At 33.4% G+C, this 21,713-nt stretch overlaps 2 protein-coding genes and 1 non-coding gene across 6 annotated transcripts; all 3 read right to left on the reverse strand.

Annotated features, from left to right (window-relative positions):
- Positions 1-8,291: 8,291 nt before the first annotated feature.
- On the reverse strand, positions 8,292-8,431 carry LOC133702446 (small nucleolar RNA Z247). The gene has a single exon (XR_009843736.1). It is a non-coding gene; the product is annotated as a small nucleolar RNA Z247 (small nucleolar RNA).
- A 2,157-nt stretch (positions 8,432-10,588) lies between these two features.
- LOC133701794 (nucleosome assembly protein 1;2-like) lies at positions 10,589-13,578 on the reverse strand. Of its 3 annotated transcripts, XM_062125886.1 has the most exons (11): positions 13,451-13,578; positions 13,273-13,383; positions 13,012-13,104; positions 12,794-12,881; positions 12,622-12,683; positions 12,344-12,528; positions 12,075-12,252; positions 11,949-11,992; positions 11,128-11,854; positions 11,017-11,034; positions 10,589-10,916 (listed from the first exon to the last, which is right to left on the reverse strand). In XM_062125886.1, exons 2-11 carry the CDS (start codon positions 13,345-13,347, stop codon positions 10,836-10,838), a joined length of 1,551 nt encoding a protein of 516 aa, XP_061981870.1. In that variant the 5' UTR covers positions 13,348-13,383; positions 13,451-13,578; the 3' UTR covers positions 10,589-10,835. The 3 variants fall into 3 exon arrangements, with proteins under 3 accessions (XP_061981870.1, XP_061981869.1, XP_061981871.1); XM_062125885.1 differs by lacking the exon at positions 13,451-13,578 and having other exon boundaries at positions 13,273-13,442; XM_062125887.1 differs by lacking the exons at positions 11,017-11,034; positions 13,451-13,578 and having other exon boundaries at positions 13,273-13,443.
- A 103-nt stretch (positions 13,579-13,681) lies between these two features.
- On the reverse strand, positions 13,682-18,585 carry LOC133701795 (glyoxylate/succinic semialdehyde reductase 2, chloroplastic). 2 transcript variants are annotated; one of them, XM_062125888.1, is made up of 12 exons: positions 18,268-18,585; positions 17,130-17,211; positions 16,882-16,947; positions 16,556-16,631; positions 16,430-16,485; positions 15,622-15,706; positions 15,446-15,506; positions 15,155-15,207; positions 15,011-15,081; positions 14,859-14,931; positions 14,220-14,336; positions 13,682-14,144 (listed from the first exon to the last, which is right to left on the reverse strand). In XM_062125888.1, exons 1-12 carry the CDS (start codon positions 18,455-18,457, stop codon positions 13,986-13,988), a joined length of 1,089 nt encoding a protein of 362 aa, XP_061981872.1. In that variant the 5' UTR covers positions 18,458-18,585; the 3' UTR covers positions 13,682-13,985. The 2 variants fall into 2 exon arrangements, with proteins under 2 accessions (XP_061981872.1, XP_061981873.1); XM_062125889.1 differs by having other exon boundaries at positions 14,220-14,324; positions 18,268-18,584.
- Positions 18,586-21,713: the final 3,128 nt, after the last annotated feature.

A 21,713-nucleotide genomic window follows, 5' to 3' on the forward strand; every position in this document is an offset into this window, starting at 1 on the left:
TAAGACATCATTTTATCAAAGACATGGTGAGCAACAAAGAGATGCAACTAGAGTTTATCAATACAAATGATCAACCTGCAAACATTCTCACAAAAGCTATTCTAGTTGAAAAGTTTCAGCAATTCAAGGAGTTTCTAAAGATTACAAATTATGAGGGAGTGTTAAAGTGTATTTATAACTTTCAGTGTCACTAATTGTTAGCTGTAATGAGTAAAAGATCTCATGGTTTTTCCTAGATTGTGGAAGTTTATGTGCTCTTAGATTTCATTAAATGGAATAATAAGAAAACATTTATGGTATTTAGCAGCTCTATCAATTATTGGATTCAAATCTTTTTCTTCTCTGTTTCCAACAATAAGAACTAAACAAAGATGATTTTGAAAGTAAAAGGTCAATAATATTACAAATAAAAGTAAAGGGGTAAATTAGTAAAAAATCAAGAATAAAAGGACTAAATAAAAGAAGTCTTAATTGAAAACTAACTCAAATAAGAAGTTGTTTATATTCCCCACTTAGTTTTTTAATTTATTTTTAACCTCTTTTCTAGCATAGTCTCTAACAAAAATATTTTAGTGAGTAAAATGAAATGGACAATAAGAATGAGGGACCCAAATATAGTTTAGAAGACTATGAGAGATATTAAAAGGATTTAAAATTTAAATTAAAAAATTAAAAACATTTAAAATTGAAATTCAAAAATAAAGGAATTTAAAGTTTAGAATTAACATTAATGGAATTAAATAAAATAGAATTGAAATTTAAAAAAAAAAGAATTTAAAACTCATATTAAAAATGAAAAAAATAAAATCTAAAAATATTTTTAAATTCAATTATAGGATTTTTAAATTTAAGGAGGAGCATTATAAATAGACAAGGAGAGAAACAAGAAGAAGAATTTTTTTATGGAAAGAAATAAAAAAATCAAAAGATAGAAATTATGAGAGAAAGTGAAAGAAAAGAAAAGAAAAGAAAAGAAGAAAAAAATAGGACAAAAATAAAAAAAAATTAGGGAGATATAAAAAAAAATATTTTAACAAAAACAAAAAGACAAAAGACTCTCCTTGTTTACTAAAACTAAACCTTAGCCGCCTACACCATAGCCTCGCATTTTTCTAATACTGCTGGAATCTAACAACTTAGGGTCCGTTTGTTTACGCGGTTGCGGCTGCGTTTTAATTAAAACGCAGTTGATGGTCGTTTGGTAATGAAAAAACTTAATTTACTGTGTCTGGATCCCACGTGTTTTTCGCGGCTGGAACGTTAAAAATGAAAAGCAGGAAAATCATGCTTTTCATTCACTGTGCATGCTAATTGTACTGTTCACTGAACAGTGCAATTAGCATGCACAGTATACACGGTACACTGTTCAAGTGAACAGTGCATGAGAATTGCACTGTTCACGTGAACAGTGCAATTCACTTGCACTGTTAGAACAGGGTTTTTTTAAAAAAAAAAAAAATAGTTTAAAGTAAATTAAATTTATTTGTACTGTGATATGAACAATATATTTTTACTGAAAAATTAGTATAGAGTAAATTAAATTTAATCGCACTGTAATATCAATTTTATACATGATAATATTTTATTTAATTGTATTATTAAATAGTTTAATGGAATAATAAAAAATATTTTATATAAAGTATTATTTATTTCATAATTTAATATGAGTAATTAATTCTACAATATTTAAATTTAAAACTATCAATATTAATATATATTTTTTAAAATTATTTTATAACCTCAATTTCAAAAGCATTTTTACCCAAACACATTAAACTACTTTTTTTCAACCTCAATTTCAACCACAGTTTTAACCAAACATCTATTTTTTCAAACCAACCTTAATTAAAAGTACTTTTTATAAAAGTATTTTTTTCAAACCACAACCACAACCACTACCGCAATACCAAACACACACTTAATCATAACCTCAGAACTTGAAATCAACTGTAGTCTTTATCTCTCTTGCTTTCCCATGTTATAACCCAGCCTAACCTCTCCCAACCACGCAATCTTTATTTTGATAATGTTTGGAAAAACAGTTAAAATCATGTTTTTTAAAAATTATATAAAATATTGTTTAAAATTAAATTTTTTTATATGTTTAAATTATTTTGATGTGTTAATATCAAAAAAATTAAAAAAACATATTATTTTAATATATTTTCGAGTAAAAAATTAAAAAATATATATTTTAAACTGCAACTACTATCATATTTTTAAACACATATTTCCTCGAAAACATAAGCCCACGACCAAAACTATTGTCTCCTCTCACTCGAAATCGAACACAACAACCTCCTTTATTTCCCTTATTATAATATATACTAAAATATCTATGACAAACAGAGTACTTTTTTATTCTTACTCAATTTGTTTTTTAATTACATCAATGTAAGCCTAAATTGATGACTAATTTGTCCAATTTTGTTAAAGATTGGAAAAATTCAATTATAGGGCAGTAGAGTGAAAACAATGGAGAAATATAATGGCCAATCTAATATTCTTAGGAAAAGTTCATTTTGGTCCAAAAATATTTTTTATTGTTTTTTTAATTACATCATTTTCAAGCCTAATTGCATGGAATATGGCTCAAAATTATGGTAAATTTATAAAATTAAAAGTTTAAAGATAAAAAAGTAAAAGGCGAATAAAATTGATGGCTACCCACAAATGTTCACTACATTTTTTTGGTCTTAAATTTTATTTATTTTTTATGTTTTGGTCTATGTATGAGAGAGAAACAAAAACCGTTAAAAATAGCATTAGAAAGAGAAAATGTTTAGTTGTCATAATTTCGGCAACCAAAATGATCAAGTTTTATGTTAAGATGATCCATTTGCGAGGAAAGTTTGTTGGTGGTGGTTTTGGATCCTCATATTATCAAAAAAATAGATCCGATTTTAGGAAAATTTATGTTATCAATTTAAATTTTCAATTTTTAATTGATTTCTTACTATTAAAGGGCACATGAGGGTTTATTGAGGTTTGTAGGGTTTTCCTCGGATATTTTGAGGTGAAACTTTGGTTGAAAATTGGGTTGTTTTGGTTAAAAAATGCAAAAATTATGTGTTATTAGTCACAATAGAAGTCGAGTCATCCATTTCATTTTTTAAAAAAAAAAAGTTGGATAACATCCATTTTATTTTTTTAAAAAAAAAAAAGTTGGATGACATGTTGTACTCCACCTTAAAAAAAACAAAGAATCATGGTGCGCTTGAGCCTGGCCTTCAGGCCCATAAGCGTCTAGCATTCTCCTTCTTCTTCTTCTAGACCCTATCATGAACCTTAGCCCCTTCTTCTTCTTCATTTCACTAAAAAAACATGCTAATTCATTTACTTTGATATGATTTTTCATAATATTATAATTATTTTCCTGAGTTTTAACAATTTATTTTTTTTAATTGTTATGTATATGATATGACAATAATAAATTGCTAATGAAAATTCAATTAAAATCATATTTTAAAATTCTATTTTTTCATATATTAAAAAAAATTCACAGGTTTTTTTGGTCATCTTGAATGTTTTTCTTAAATCAAAATTGAATTATTATTGTCGTTAAGGTTTCTTTTAGATCAACATGCTTGAGCTTCTTCTTCTCTTTTTGTTGTCTATTCTTTTTATTTCTTTGATTTTATTGTTTGTATTAAAATAAAGTTTTGGTTCGATCTGGAACATAGCACAGGGTAGTAATCTAATGCAAGCTAAACAATATAACCACCAAAGCAACAACCCTCCACCAAGCATGACAAGTCCTCCTTCTCTCCCAAGTGTTGTGCCTTGTGCTCCTTCAAAAATAGTTCATGGTATTGATGATTTTATGCAGAATGTGGTTGTTGTTGCAGGACGAGAGCCCCCTAGAGGCAGGAAGCAATATATAACTCGTAGCATGGTTGCTGCTACTACAAAAGTTGGTGAGCATGTGAAGACTGATGTTGTTGTTCTCTGTGAAGGCAGTGGTTCTGCAAAGATTCGGCCTATAGCAAGCAATAGGCTTCAAAGCAAGCATGAGGGTTCAGTTTCCCCTTCTTCTTTCTTATGACTCCATTTGGATTTTGATGCTATTTTATGTAGTCTTGTTTTGGTTTTACAGCATCTCTGTATGTGGATTTAATACTATTTCAAGGGAGCATGTTCCCTTTGTTACTTAGTGTTTATTGTACATTTGAACTTGCTGGTCTCTAGCTTTGTTTCTCTCTAGTTGTTGTTACATGTAGCGTTGTGCATGTAAGTTTGTTATGAAGTCGTCTATTGGGTTGTTCCCAGCGGTGCTCATCCTACTGTGTGATCCATTGCACTGGATAGTTATGCTTGCCATGGCCTAGGTGGAAGCTGGCTCTGATGTTGAGTGTTGGTAGCTCCTACTTATTCTAGGTTTTCTGGTTTGCTAGAGTAGCACCCTCTCTGGCTTAAGTTGCTCATTTTGTTTCTTGGTCAACTGAACCTCTGTTGGCTTTTGTTGATCTATTATATGTTATTTTGCTGTTGTTTATTGCTGCTTGAAAACTTTACAGAAACTTTAAAGAAGAATGCTTGAATACTGTTGTATTTTCGTTGCTTAATATGTGCATGTACAAAGGGTTTAAAAAAAAGATAATGCTAACTACTATCCTACATATGTGCATGTATATCTGATGAGTTCAAAATTTAAACAGCAGATACAATCTTGTTTGATTTCAAAACTTTGAATATTGGATAGCTAAGCTCCTGCAAATTTGGTGGTTGTTGCAGCATGTTTATGCTCTTTGACTTGTTCTTCTACACGCTCTTGCAATCGAAAAGGTAGGGACCAAACCCTGAGATTGTCACGAAAAGTATGAAATCGGACAAAAGGAAGCAGTTTTGTTAGAGCATCCGTATACTGATCTTTAGAAGAAATAAATTGAACATTAAGTTGCCCACAACGAACCTGGTCATGAACATAATGAAAGTCAATTTCAATATGCTTTGTGCGAGCATGAAATAGGGGATTACTAGTTAAGTAAGTAACCCCTATGTTGTCACACCATAGAATGGGAGAATGCACAGCTAGAATACCAAGATCATTAAGTACTGATTTAATCCATTGAAGCTCTGCTGCTGCATTGGCAAGTGTTTTGTATTCGGATTCTGTACTGCTGCGAGCAACGGTTTGTTGTTACTTATAGCTCCATGAAACCAAATTATTGCCCAAGTATACACAATAGGTGCCAATGGATCATTTGTCATCAGGATCAGACACCCAATCTGCATCACTAAATGATTATAAAGTAACACTGGCAGTAGGTTGTATTAGTAAAGAATGAGAAATGGTGTGTTTTAAATAACGCAATATGCGTTTGACTGCTGCCTAATGCATCTCCATAGGATTATGCATAAACTTGCTAACTTTATGAATTGCAAATGCAATATCTGGCCGAGTAAATGAAAGGTATTGAAGCCCTCCAACGATACTTCAAAATAAAGAGGGATCATGGAATGCAACGCCAGCAAATTTTGATAATGGCAGTGAGGTTGACATGGAGTAAGACAGGGTTTGGCTTTGTCCATTTTGTTGCGCATCAAGAGGTCTAGAATCTAACGTCTCTGTGATAGATAGAGACCATTATCAGTGTGGAGAGCTTTAATGTTTAGAAAGAAGCTTAGGTCACCCATATCTTTGACTGCAAAATCACCCTGCAACAAGGTGATCACTCAGTTGATAGAATCGATGTCACTTCCAATTATGATTATGTCATCGACATAAATCAAAAAATAAATAAGAGTGGAACCTTGATGATAAACAAAGAGGAAGTGAAGTGATCGGCTTGACTGCCGATAAAACCAATAGATTGGAGCTTATCTGTTAAGCGTGAAAACCATGCTCTTGGTACTTGACGAAGACCATGGAGAGATTTTTCCAGTTTACAAACATGGTTTGGAAACTGAGAGTGAATAAAACCGGGAGTTTGAGACATGTAAACATCTTCATGTAAGTAACCATGTAGAAATGCATTTTGAACATCAATTTATCGAAGAGGCCAACCACGTGAAACAGTTAATGATAGAACCAACCTTACTGTTGTTGGTTTCACCACATGACTAAATGTCTCGCTAAAATTAACGCCTTTTTGTTGATGGAAATCTTTGGCTACAAGTCTTGCTTTAAATCTGTTAATATCACCATTAGCTTTCCTTTTGATCCGGTATACCCACTTACATCTAACTAGATTAGCATTGGATGGTTTGGGAACCAAATTCCAAGTTCCATTCTGTAGTAAAGCATCAAACTCTGTGTTCATAGTAGTTCTCTAGTTTGGATTTTTAATAGCCTCTGTGTAGCAAGTTGGTTCTGTCTCTGGTGTTTGGAATGTGGCCAGAAGGGCTTTAGGAATAGGATATTTGACGTGGGAATCAAATGGTAATTTTGGCTTATGTATGTTGTTTTTGCTTCTTGTAGTCATTGGGTGCCAATTTTGCGTTGGTGGAGCAGAGGCAGAGGGTAAAAGAACTTGGGGTGGACTATCAGTATTTTGAGGCTCGGTGATATTTATTGCAGGAGAGATCAAATCAACACAATGATCACGTGGAAGACCAGATGAAAGGGCCATATACAGAGTGTTTGATGCAGTAGATGATGGAGTGGCACCTGCAAAAAAAAAAGAGGAACTTGTAGAAGATAAATTGAGATTGGATGGTAGCGTAATAGAAGTAGTATTTGATGAAGGATTGAGTGGTTTAAATGCAATGTATGGATAGAGATTTTCATCAAAGACAACATGACGGGAAACAAAAATTCTATCTATGGAGATATCTAGACATTTGTAACCTCGATGACCAATACTATACCCAATAAAAATGCAGTTTTTGGATCGAAAATCAAGCTTATGGTGATTATATGGACGTAAATAGAGCCAGCATGCACATCCAAAGGTGCGTAAAAAATTATAATCAGGTTTTTTATGATGAACCATTTCATATGGAGATTTATGATTTAAGATTGGAGTGGGAAGTCTATTAATAATAAAAACTGCAGTTAAGAACGCATCTTAACAAAACATTTGAGGCAAATTGGAGTGAGTAAGCAGGGTTAGTCCAACTTCAACAATTTGCCTATGACATTTCTCAATGGCACTAGCCTGTTGATGTGTATAGGGACAAGTTATTTGATGGTTAATGCCTTGATTGTGTAGATATGTATTTAAGTTACGGTACTCTCCCCCCCGCCTCAATCACTTTGAAAATCTTTAATTTTGCTGCCAAACTGGCGTTCGACAACAGTTCGAAAACTGAGAAATGTTTGATGTGTCATATTTGAGTTTTAATGGAAAAAGCCATAAAAATTTAGTAGCATCATCTAAAAAACTAATATAATAGCGTGCACTAGAAGTGGATAATGTAGAAGTTGGCCCCCAAACATCCAAATATATTAATTCTAAAGGTTGTGAAACTGTAACATGCATATTTATAAAGGGTATAGCATGGCTCTTGGCCAATTGACAATCAGAACAAATGGAGCGAGTTTTATGTGGAATTAGTAAAGAAATAGCCTTATTGATAACTAGAAATGAAGCATGTCCAAGACGACATTGCCAGATTTGAGAAGACACACAAATACTAGAGAAAGCTTATGGTTGAAGATGAGCTAATGAAGTTGAGAAGTTGTAGAGTCCATTACTGAGGGGGCCGCGATGTAGGATATTCCCCCAAGTAGTCCTTCACAATGAAGAAAGAGGCATGAAACTCAAAGAAAACGTTATTGTCTAGAAAAAAATGATGAACAGATAACAAATTTTTTTGAATATCAGGAATAAGCAGAATTTGATTAAGAACAAATTATTTAGAGGGAGAAGATATAGTAGAAGTGCTACTGCGCATAATTTTCAGACATTCACTATTAGCCACCTGAACATGATCTTGTGTATCATGGCCTGCATGGGAAGCATGAATATTGTTCATGTCATTGGTGAGATGATGAGTGGGTCCTGTATCGGGATGCCATTCTTTATGCGGTTGCAGATAGTGTGCAAAAAGCAGTGCTTGTGGTTGGTTCTTGGAATTGTATAGAGCCTGTTAAGATAAATCAAAGTGATGATAGCATTTGCGAGCACTATGGCCTGGTTTGAAGCATACTTGATAGATAAGAGATTGTGATTGGTTGGAATCATGAAACTGAGAACGTCCTCCACGTCCCCGACCACTATAATTACCCCGATAACGATTGGAGTATTGAAATGTTCCAGGTTGGCAGTTGTATTGCTGGGGTTGTGTAGTGACCAGATTGGTAGAAGCGGTAATTTGAAGGGGTTGATTATTATGATTGATTCGTGATTCATAGATGAGAAGCAGAGAAAAGAGTTCCTCCAAGCTGACAGGATCAAGCCGTGAGGAAAATTATGCAGGCTAGGGAATCATACTCCTGGCCAAGTTCAGCAAGAATATAAGTGATCATATCATCATTTGTGAGAGGTTGTCCAACAAGGACAAGCTCGTCAGCCATTCTCTTGAATGAGAGGAAAAACTCATTAGCTGTCAGTGCGCCTTTTCTGGCATTGGCTAATTGAGTTCAAATTTAGATCACTTTAGCATAAGAAAGGAAGGAGAAATTGCGCTCAAGTGCAAGCCATACCTCACGTGAGGTGGTGTAGGACATGACTTGAGTGAGTACATCTTCTGTGAGGGAGGAGTTGATGGTGGCTAGGATTAAGGAATCTTGACGAAGCCACTATTGATACTGAGGATTTGGAATTTTTTAAAGGATACCTATGGCTCGAATGATTTATTTTTGTGTATAGGCTGTTTAACTTTTGCAAATGTGCTTGATTCGTGTGTATGGATTTGTATGGACTATTTAGCTGGATTGTTTAGTTTTCATGGATATGCTTGATTTTTGTGTATAGATGTGTTTAAATTTTTGTGTGGATGCGTTTTATGTATGGATGTGAGCTTTAATTCAAGAAAAATAAATATGCTTAACAAATTTTCTAAAAAAAAAGAACAATATGAATATTTTCGCATGAGTATTTTTTTATATATAAAAAAATTGTTTCTTGTTTTTTTAGTTGTTTGTTAAAAATAAATAAATAAAAGATTTCTTGATTTTCTATGTTCATTTTTTGTATATACTTTCTTTCAAAAATTAAATATGATTGAGGTGCTATATTTCCAAAGTAAATTGTTTTTTTAATATTAATTTGGATATGAGTTGAAGGGTAGCTTGGAAATACTCTATTGATTTACTACTCCATTATATAGTAAACCACTATCCTACTAATAGATTCAACAACATTTTTTTAATATATATATTGTTCTATTCTTTGTTTGCAAATGTGCTTCTTTTTCTTTCTTTTCATCAAGGTTTGAAAATCTTGTTTAGAAACATCTAAGTGTTAGGATATATTAACTTGTTCGTTGTGAGTAGGTTTGGGATGAATCAATGTGATCCCATCAAAACTCATTGAGAATGAGTGTCTCATTTTGAAACTACTCAAAGAAAATAAGTCAAAGCCCAACTAAATATTCATCATCCTCTCGGGTCTAATGCTTGCATTCTAAAAATGAAGATTAAGTCTTGTTGCTTGTTTCAAATTCTAAATCACTGTCTTAAGTTTCAGTTGCCCTTTACCATCTATATGTGTGTCTGAGAGAGACAACACTTTATATATATATATATATATATATATATATATATATATATATACATATATATATATATAACATGTAAATATTGTTGTAGTCTTTGTTTGAAAATATGCTTCTTTTTCTTTCTTTTCACCAATGTTTGAGAATGCTTGTTTAGAAATATCTAGGTGTTAGGATATATTAACTTGTTCATTGTGAGTAGGTTTGGGATGAATCAATGTGATCCTAACAAGGTTTATTGATGGCGAATGATGGCCTTCGGTCTCATTTTAAAACTACCCAAAGAAAATGAATCAAAATCAAACTAAACATTCATTATCCTTTTAGGTCGTACACCTACATTCTAAAATAAAGAATTAAGCTTTGTTGTCGGTTCTAGATCCCAAATCATTGCTTTAGGTTTTAGTCGTCATTTACCATATATATATATATATATATATATATATATATATAAACATAAAAGGTACTTTTATCATAAAATGCAAACGTGAAACATTATATAAGTGTTTTATATGCTGAAAAGCAAGTAGCCATGAATTAAACTTATGTTTTATATGATTCAACATGTTATCTTTATTGGGATAAAGATCAAATCTGACTTATTAAGGTATAATTACCTTGTGGTGTCATTCGATTTAATTTCAATAGTGTTGGTGTCTTGGGATAAGTTTCTATTGTGTCACACTTCTCAAATCTAATTTTCAGCTTTTTTAGGGAAATATCATTTTTATTGGGAGTAACTTGATCATGTGATAAGGAGATTTGTATCAATACTTTTATCATAAAATCCAAACATGAAGTAGTTTATTTTTAAGATGTCTTGGGGTAATTTTCATTTTATTATTTTGTATAATAATCTCTGAATAACTAGTTAAAATTTTTAATTATCATAAAATTAGATGGAATTTCCTTTTATTATTTTTTTCCTTCAACTCGCATAGATGTCCCATGTGACACTTCACAACACTGAAAATCAACAGAGTGATTTGTTTAAGCTAGTAATGCATCATATTGACCATGATATACACAACAATATATATAGCATACAATATCAAGCAGCCATTAAATTAGATACACTGATAGACATTATTTCTAGTTTCACTCCAAATGCATAGCTAACGAAAAGAAAAGAAAAGAACATTGGCCATATCGATATATGTAGATGATAGATAGATAGTCAATGCCAGAGAGCTAAAGCTTTTGGTCAACTAGGACCGATGATGCTACAATCTTTAAGCTGCTCCTGTCATTTGTGTGCAAGTGTGATCCAACTCCCTTTGCTGACCTTTCTGAATTTGTGCCCCTCCAATCTTCTGCAATAAATAAAACCAAATCAGATTTTCTCGGAACTTTATACACAGAACAACAGATAGCATAAAAAACTAAAATAATGAAATATCAGCTGCAACTTGCCTTGTGTCCATCGGATGACTGAAAGAATATTGCAAAGAAAGAAACAGTGGAAGAATATGTTAGCATCTTCAAAAATATGGAAGTCTAATTTATCAAATTGATGCACTTTACCTTCTTCCAGACCCGTTTTTCTTCCTCTTCCTCCTCATCCTCGTCTTCAACATCCTTCTTTAGACCCCATTTTCTTTCCTTTTCCTCATCCCCGTCCTCATCATTGTCCTCTTTGATGTCCTTCTTCACACCTTGTTTTCTTTTCTCTTCTTGCTCAGCCTCCTTGTCGCTTGCATTGTCCTCCTCATCCCCATCATCATGCTCGTCATCTTCAGCCTCATCATCATCATCCTTCTTCGAGTCCCATTTTCTTTCCTTTTCCCCGTCCTCATCCCCATCCTCATCATAGTCCTTTTTGATGTCCTTCACACCTTGTTTTCTTTTCTCTTCTTGCTCAGCCTCCTTGTCGCTTTCATTGTCCTCCTCATCCCCATCATCATTCTCCTCATCTCCAGCCTCATCATCATCATCATCATCATCATCATCCTTCTTCAAGCCCCATTTTCTTTCCTCTTCCTCATCCTCATCCTCATCCTCATCCTCATCATAGTCCTTTCTGATGTCCTTCTTCACACCTTGTTTTCTTTTCTCTTCTTGCTCAACCTCCTTGTCGCTTTCATTGTCCTCCTCATCCCCATCATCATTCTCCTTATCTTCAACCTCATCCTCATCATCCTCATCATCATCATTGCCATCATAATCTATACCATCTAACTCATCTTCCTCGATAGCCTCTCCAGTAAACCATGACACAGCATGTGGAATGATTTTGTCCCGAATAATAATACTATCATCCACAAAACATGTCCATATCAGAGAAAAGGAGAGAGAGATGCACAGAATAGACCCAATGAAGTTCACATAAAGAATGTAGGAATTACCCTAAATTGTAGTCTTGTTTTAGCCGGTCCTGAAGTTCATCATTCTGTGAACAAAAGAGACTACGACATCAACTAACATATCAACAGTTACATTGCTTTCCTTGTACATAACGAAGCGGAACTTACATCATCATCATCTAGGTCATCCTCATTCTCAGGGATCTGAGGAGGATTAAAGAATGTGAAGAAACTTTCACAGTTCTTAATTATCATGGTGGTTTTGGTCTTCTTTGACACCATTCTTTGTTTCCTCTTCACAACCTTCGTCGTCAAGCATTTCTCAGGATACCATTCAATTTCCGACCTAAAAAATCAGATGAAACATTATAAGAAGGAAAATTAGAAAGGAAGAGAATAAAAACTCTCAGCACAACAACATTAATATAATTAACTACCCAATTGCTTGACTCAAAATAGGATCAGATTCATCAATTATGTGATAAGTCTTTGTCAGGACAGAATTTTTGAAGTAAGGACAAGGGTTGAAGTAAAACTCCAGCTCGAAACCCTCAGGATTTTGAAGTCTTGACCACTTGATATCTTTTATAAACTTTAGGGCTCCTTCATCTTGTCCCTTAATCTATTGCAAGAATCAATTGATAAATCACATTACACAGTGATGAATCCAAAAGGAAGAAATATATGTGTGCATATGTGAGCACGCCTTGCATACCTCCTCTGCTAGTACTTCATGAGTTTTCATTGCAGTGAGCCAGAATTCAGGCACTCCTTTCTCTGCATTGAAGAAGTGCTATACTCTTAAGTTCAATATAAGGCATTGCTTTCAAATACACCATGTATGTTTGCCAAAAACAAGATATACTGTTAAAAATATACGCTAATACCTTCTGTAGCTTGATCCTCTTTTATGCTGTCTAATTCAGCAGACATAACCCCGTCAACTTCTTGTAGACCATTCACAATCTCATATCTCTGCGCCGAGAGCCCATCAAAAACTTAAATTAATTACATAAATACGGAACAAAAAATTGCAATGCATGCTACCTCTGATTCAACATTTACGTAACACATGCAGAAGTATTAATGCAAAGACAGTACATACCTTAGTGTATAGAGGTTGATAAAGCTTGTGGTATTTAGCTTCTAATGCCTTTCTCTCCTCAAGAAACTGTGCTTCCAGCTCATCATGTTGGCTCTGCAGAATACATCAATTCGCGTATGTAATTAAGCATGTCATGATCATCTATATATGTAATAAAACTTAACAGAAATGTTGAAAACTGGGCTATAAAATAACACAAGCTTATGAAAACATAAACAGCACAATGTCTGTTATAGAATGTAGATGGTTATATACACCAACCTGAAGATGTCTGAGACACTCCACGTGTTTGCTGACCTTGGGAGACGATGACACCTTCATGTTATAGTTACTCATACGGGAATGTTTGGGGGATGGGAAAATAAAAATAGCCTAGAAAAGGAGGGAAAGTCAGTTTAGTTTTCTCTTATGAGGGAAGGAGATGTCGATGTGAGCTTACAGGTTGTTCTTTATAAGTTGAGAAAGTGATGTGTTTCTTGTTGTCTTGACTTTGGTATCTATCTGATGCTGTCAAGGGGTTCGAGCATACAGCCCATTGGAATCGATTTCAAGTTTAACTGTCAAGTAAAGCCAGGAAGGATCAGCTTCAGGATGAAATTAATACCAATATTTCATCTGGGGCAAAGCAAAATTCACTCATGTCACTTTGGAGTTTAGAATAGATTTCCACTTTAAGTAAAGTATAGATAGGATTCGTTTATCTTGTTTCGTGTTGTGCATTGTTTCTTTAAGTGAAGTACAAATTACTCCTTGTGGTTTTTTGCAATGAATTTGTCCATCAATTATTAATTATGGTAAATTCCTTGTTCAGAAACTATCAATAGTCTAGTTTAGGGACTCCGCAGTTTTTTTCCGACAGACTTGTATTAACACAGAAAAAAGACCACAAGCTGGTGATGATGACATACAAGAAAACTCGAGATCTCAGGTACAAGCCTCTCCTTCGTAACCAGGAAAAAAACACACGAGTTTGCTCAGGATTGCACTTTTCCTTTCAGTGCTTCAATCACTGCTGAAAAATCACTATCGCTAAGCCCGTGACTTTTTGCTACCTTGTATAGTTCATTTGCAGCTGCTGCAATTGGAGTGGGTTGGGAAACAGATTCTGCTAATCCCAGGGCAAGTCTCATGTCCTGAAACCATTGACTTCATTTTTGAGATGACAGCGTTTATTTAAATAGTGTCTGCAATTTAGAATATCTACAAACCTTCTGCTGATGCTTTAAGGGAAAAGCAGTGGGGTATAGAGATTTGATCATTGATGGACCTTTCAGCGAATACATCGGTGCACTAATGGCACCCTCAGACACTACCTGCAATTTCACCTATGTAAGAAGATTCCAAAGAGGCTTCAATAGATGCCTTCAAAAACAACAAAATAAAACAAAATAAAAAAGATAACATCATTCTATATACTAGAGGCTTTTAGTTTTACCAACAAAGACAAGGAAAAAGAGTGCACGCTATAATTTTAAGAGTTTTTCAAGCCAGAACACCTAACAAATGAGGTCCATTTTGGATGTGCTCTTCCATTAAGTGCTGTTATTGAACAAGAAGGGTGCAACACCTTGATTCATTTTGACCAAGGAATTTTAGTTAAGCATCATTCAGAACCTCTCTCTCAAACGCAGACGAAGAAATAAAACAGACTGGAAATCAACGAGTTTCTTCATTTATTTTCCAGAGAACAGCAGAGCAATGATTATCATTGTGCATGCTCGAATGAGATAGAAAGAACAAGAATAATCCAATAAAAAGCAAACAAGAGTATGAATTCAGTTAATCTTCATGGGATTTGATGACAAGTGACACGACATAATCTTACAAGATTTTCAGTTCACAAATACCTCAACCAGTACATTTGGGTCCAGTCCTACTTTCTCGCTGAGAAGCAATCCTTCAGAAAAGGTTGCCATCATACTGAAAACACCAGGTGTCACAATATAATCCAGCACAGAAGCAAAACAGAAAATAATTGACAAAAGGAACTCGGTAGAACCTGCCCATGATCATGTTGACAATAAGTTTCATTGCAGCCCCATTTCCGACTTCCCCAAGGTAAAATCTTGACTGGATATTATCAAAAAATCCATGTGAACAATAAAGTGTGATTAGTTTCCAGGAGAAAAATAGGATATAGTACCTTCCCCATGATATCTAAGAACGGAGCGACTGTTTCATACAGAGATTTGTCACCTGAAAGATAGCACATTATGCTTCAGTTTCTAGCAAGTGATTCACTATGTTATGCAGCAGAGATAAAAAAAAAAAAAAAAGGTATAGGATAAAATACGAGCAGACAATAACAATATTGTGGAAGAGGTATATGAAGCAATCTTATTAGTGACCAGAAACTTTTAAAATTTCAGTAGTCTCTACATCATCCATAAATTTGAACTTGTGGAGGGAGGACAAATTTAAAATCACTTTCAACCTGCAGTAAGAAATATAAGTTGCCCATCTTCTGCTGGTTTCTTTGAGCCAGAAACAGGAGCCTACAGGAAAATAATGTAAAGGTTACTGGAAGTTCTCTTAAAATGGTTATCATGCAACTTGATCGAACATGTCTTAGTTTCAGTAAGAATAGTTGCAGTGAGAACAGATTTTCACTTCCAAAAATGATGCCCCAGAAGCTTCGATATGTCCACAAATCAATTTAGAAGTCCCACCATCAACAGTTGAAACATCCACATACCTGTCCATCATGCAGGCAGATGTGGCTTAGGTAGATAGAGAGAAACAAATATAGCTTCAATAAGGCAAATGTAGAAAACCAGCTGAGAATAATGCATTGTTAATCCTTATCCATTCTCATATATCCTCTGATCCAAGCCAAACCAGGTGTGGATATAGGATTTTATCTCTGTTGAAAATCAATTGTGAATGGTGAATGTATTAGCAAGCACTTGACTCTTACAAGGTATTAGGAAGGATCTTCAAGCTATTAAATCAGAAAAGGAACCATATGAAAGGCAGTTTCTAGGATATTCTTCTCTGTTTTCTTTTGGTTCAGTAGAAGTTTAAGTGGGCCTTGACCTTGAGCTACACGAGGGAATCAGCCTCCCCAAATACCTCCCACCTCCCCTCTTGGGAATTGAAACTGGAATGATTGGTATGGTGGTACCATGCCAGGTGAATTTTTGAGCTAAGCCAACTAGTACCCACCAGATGATACTTCTGTATCAACATATAAGTTGGATCTTTTAAGTTCTGTTAAGAAGTGGCTAATTCTCCAAAATGAACACCAGCAGCTAGCAACTTGCACATTGAAATGCTCAAATGAATGTTGAGCAAGCAACGACATAATCAAGTATTCACAGAAGGTGGTTCTAGTATGAAGCTAGGAGCAATGACCAATGGGAAACGATCTGAAGAACATATAAATTCCCTATAATGAGAAAGAACAAGGAGAGAATACCCTTTTCCTGGACCCATACCACTTGCAGCTCCATGCTTTCCACATGCAACCTCCACCTGAAATGAGGCCACTATTGGCTTCCCAGTATGAAATACTTAGGAGGCAATTAAAATAAAACATACTCACTGCACATTCTGGATCAGCAAGCATTGCAAATGTGACATCACAGGCTGCAGTTACTTCCTCAGGAGAAGGCTTATATCTGCATAAGAAAACAATTTGTAAGATTTCTTCCCTGCTTCATTCTGTAAAAGATTGCACTTTGAAGAGTTGCAGATGATAGCATCAAGAGCAATTAAAAAATAGCTAGATCCCTGCTCCCGGAATTAAAATGAATGCTGAGTCATCCTACGTTCACTTGTTTCAAGCGTCTCATTTGGAGGTAGTCCATGACCATTTCGAAATTCCATAAATCATTTACTTCATAGGCTGTATGTACATTAAGTGCTTACTTTGCTCCCAAGCTGATGAGAGGATCACATTTGCTCTTGGTCCTGTTCCAAACAGTCACATCACACCTACAAAATGCCAAGTATGGGATTAAACTAAACAGTCCAGAAAATAAAATTGGCTCAACATAGCCCAATCTGATAGCTATTTTATTTTTTTTCTTCTGTAGCTCCTGATTATGCAAAAATAAAATACACTGCAGCCATTTGATTCTGTCAATCAAACAGAGTAACAACAAAATAAATCATACCCGGATTTTATGAGATTCTGAGCCATTGGAGAACCCATAATTCCAAGGCCTAGAAAGCCAATAGTTTTTGGAGAGCCACCATCTGCAAATTCAGAAAAGGGTTTGGTTAGAGAGGGTAAATACACCAAAAACATGTTTTTATACATGAAAAGCAGCTCAACTGATAGCTAAATACAATCACGATTATCTGTTAGAACATAGGTCAAATATAAAACCTATGCTTTATTATGAACAAACAAATTAATGAGGTATTCTAACAAGAAGGCGGTCACAGTGAGACTGCCCCCGGCACATCATCATCGTAAACAGTTTGTCTCCTGGCACTGCTGCACTCTAACAGGTTTGTGACACCTCGTCATTTTCCATTTTGAAGATACGAAGAACAATACCTTTGATGTTCAATGTGCATGTGCCATTGCACGGTGCTAGTTCCATTTGCAGTTGCATAAAACTATTGCTTTTGAAACCTCTGGTCAGATTCAAGAATTTTACAGACCAAGCATGCTCACAAACAATTCTGTATCCACAGGCACATTGCTTTAGCACTAACAACCTAATCCTTCAACATGTATTCATTTTCTTGGTATACATGCAAAACGAAGCAGCTTGTCCTGTATAGCAACCATACTGCTAATTTTGCAGTTCTAGTGCCAATGTGTATTTGCACTGTGCCCCACTTAATCCATCCATCACAATGTCTATTTCCATACGTTTTGTATAAAATTTACGGTCACAAATATCATTATCTGTATCAGATCGCACCATGTAAATTCTCAATTTGTTCTTATCATAAAAAAAAAAAAAATACATGTGCAGGAAGGACTAATGTTTCTGGTTTGACTCTCGTTGCTCAACTTGAAAGACATCATGAAATGAATCTCAATCTGCAATCTCCACGCAAATGCAGTTTTCAAATCCCATTCAAGTTTGAAGGCAAACACTTCAATTACTAAACAAGTGAATTAAGCGGGAAAAGCCAAGGAGCCACCTGTTAATACTTTCTGAATCCTTGACATAATAGTAATTCAACCTAGTTTGGCGTGATAAAACACAAACCCCATAAAGTTTCGCAGCTCAAGTTGCTGAATTGTACATGAAGAAGAAGAAGAAGGAGAAGCAAAGCAAAGCAAAAAAATACCATTAGCAGGAGAAATTGAAGCTTGGGCAGAGAAGGGCCTGAAAGGTTGATTAGTGGGAAAAGAAGAAGAGATGGGTATTGGTCTAAAATGGATGGGAAGTTGAGCGCAGAAGCTTGAACACGTTGCCATGGAAGCAATTGATGATGATAAGAAGAGATGACCGTTGCTGGCCTTAAGCAACAAGGACATAGTCCCTTCCTTGTTCGCTTGCTACTGCTCTCTTCTCTTGCACTTTAAACGGTTGTCTGTGTCCAAACCAAAGCTAAGCTCGCATTTCTATGCAACCTCTGCATGTTATCAAGGGGATAAAGAAAAAGATAGAGGGTCACCCTTTTCTTTTTCTTTTTCTTTTTTTAAGAGAATAACTAATTTTGGTCCCTATAGTTTTAGGGAAAGGTCATTCCTCCCCTTATTTTCATTCTATTCAATTTCCCCCTTCATTGAAAGAATGCCAAATTAGACCAATTAATAAAGACATTCAATGAACCATTTAGTAGGTGGCCTAGTGGTAAAAGCTTGAAACTAAAAGGTTTACTCTCCTTGTAATCTCAGGTTCGAGTCATGTAATTGTCAATATTGATAGCCATTGGAGGCTTACATAGCCGTTAACTTCAGGATCCATTGAGATTAGTCAAGATGCGTGCAAGCTGGCCCGAACATCCTAAATAAATTAAAAAAATAAATAAATAAAGACATCCAATCCGTCAATTATTGAAATGGAGGAGGAAATTGACTTTTTAGGAAAAATAGGATTCTCTCTTTCTTCTTTGTTTGATATTCAAATTTGTCACTTCATTTATAAAACCTGTTTGCAATAAAACAAAAAACAATATTTGTTCGTAACTAAACATGGAAATGAAGGCTACAATTAACCGTGAACATTAAAATCAACTAAAAAAATCATGATCAACTAAAATAAAACAATTGACCACAATAATAAGAGTTTATATAATTGATTAGAAGGTTTAGTCTTGTTTCCCCCCAACAAATTAAATTGATTAGTTGTTGGATTTTTTAAAATATATAAACACAATAAAAATATTAATTTTAAAATTTTTTTGAAGTATCAAGAATCTCATTAGATAATATAGGCTCTTTAGGATTTGTAAGAAAATTACCAATCACAATTTTCTTATTTCTAGGTTAGTTCAACTCTTCAAGGTTACATTGTCGCAAAATAAAAATTATTTAATTGTCCAATTTTTTTAAGAGAGATGAATTGTTATATTTGAGTGTTAGGTCTTTCTTTTCTCTTTTATATATAAAGAATATATTTAATTGTCCAATTTATATATGTTGGCCTTAATATAAATAAAAATCCTAATAAAAATAGGATTAAATAAATTAAATAATTTAATTTATTACAAATTTAATAAATTGATTAATTTATATATGAAGATCGAGTATATCATCTAACAACATGTCATAATCTCTCAAATATTTAGAATATCATATGTTGTTGAACTTAATCTTTCAATGATTATTTACTTAGTGTAATTATTATCCCTTCATCAAGAATATTCTTATTTAAACATTTGAGCATGTAGTGTGTTTGTTCTATCAAATCATATTTGTTCTAAAAAACATAGTCATTGATTATTTGAATAAGATTTGAAATTCTTTTTAAATTATTTCAAATCTTATTCCACTTTACGCAGGTATTTCCCAATTAATACTATTAGAGAAAATGTGGAACATTTTTTCTAATTCACCTAAGTAGTGAATCATTTTTTGATCACTCAAATACCTTAATATAGTTTATGTTATATCCAATATTTTTTTATTTTCTACAATTGATTAAGACAACATGTAATTAAGATCATGATATCACATCCCTATATAAGATAACTTGATAATTTTTAGTCTAATTATCACTTACACAACTACCACATGAATCTTTCTATAAATATAAGTGATTTCTCTATATATAATCATCATAAGAAGTAGCAGAACACTTTCTCCTCCATGTTCCTATGAACTTAATGAGTGGTCTTGACTCATGATCTCATGACCTTAGTATTTTAAGGAGTAATCCCAGCCATGCTTTCATGTTCAACAGCCATACCCCCATGATCTAGGACACTCATTTCTCTCATAAAACCATGATCGTAACTATCGTAACAACTCACTACACTATTGTGTAACTGTCAGTCTATGCTACCGAGTTTGTTGTATTTGTTATTGCCTTGAACTGTCCATCGTTCAAGTCCAAACTTGAATTAGTACACTACTCGCATAGGCCATTATTGTCAATTCTGCCACTAATTCTGAATCTGACATTGTTCCATGGACTGTCATTGCCCAATGTGTCTTTCCAGCAATGTTTTTGTCAATGTATTCATGCTGAATTTTTACTTCGTTACAAACATTGCAAACGAAGATCAATATTGATATCAATAGGTTGATCTTAAATAATGGAGTTCAATAAAAAAAATGTTTTTTTTTCATTTTAAAATGTAAAAAAAAAGGATCCAGGTCCATGAATTTTTGAATTCAATTTGATTTTTTTTTAATTCTTAGGGTGATTAGATGGTGATTTAGTGTTAAAATGGGTTTACTAAAGTTTCTAGGTTTTTTTAAGGTATTTTTAGGTGAAAATAAGTTAAAAACTATATTTTAAAGGTCTAAAAACTCGAACTTCATTTTCCAATCACTAGATATGACAAAAAAAAACCAATTAATGAAACATCATCGACGGACAACATTTTATCAATCTTTCTTTTTTTAATAGGCAAATAATATATCATTTGTCTCTCTTTTTTTCAAAAGATAATCAAGCACACGAGTCTAGCTTCCAAACCTAAGGTGCTTAGTTATTTTGCTTTCAAGCCTAGGGGCTTTTAGTTTTTTTGCTTTCAGACCAGGTATGCAAACCTTACTTGTTTCTTTTAAGGGAATTTTGATACATCATCTTCTATTTTTTTCTGTTAATTAATTATTTTTTGTAAATTTCTTTTAAGATAATGTTTATAAAATTGTTCAATGATAGTGATATAATAACTTTTAAATAAGATTATAGATTTTATGGTAATATTAGAAATTATTTTATGAATAATTATATATGAATCTAATATATATAATTTAAAAAAAAACAATTTTATTATGGAATATTCAATGAGAATAAAATATATATTTTATTATTTCTATATTGTAAACATTTATATAATTTTCACAAATTAATCATTCTTTTATTTTTTTTCATACAGTCACACAAAAAATATAGATAAGTTTTAATATAAAAAACTTTGCTTTTAATAAAAAAAATGTTTTCATCCAAAAGAATAAAATACATGAATAAAAGAATGATATTTGGACTGAAACATTTATTTTTTACTCGATAATATAAATCATTGGAATTGTTACAAATATTTATTTTATTTTTAAAAATTTATATAATAATAGATTTCGAACATATCTAACAATACCCAGCTTTTTTATTATTTTA

The sequence above is a fragment of the Populus nigra genome, chromosome 8, assembly GCF_951802175.1.
Source record: "Populus nigra chromosome 8, ddPopNigr1.1, whole genome shotgun sequence".
NCBI lineage: Eukaryota > Viridiplantae > Streptophyta > Magnoliopsida > Malpighiales > Salicaceae > Populus > Populus nigra.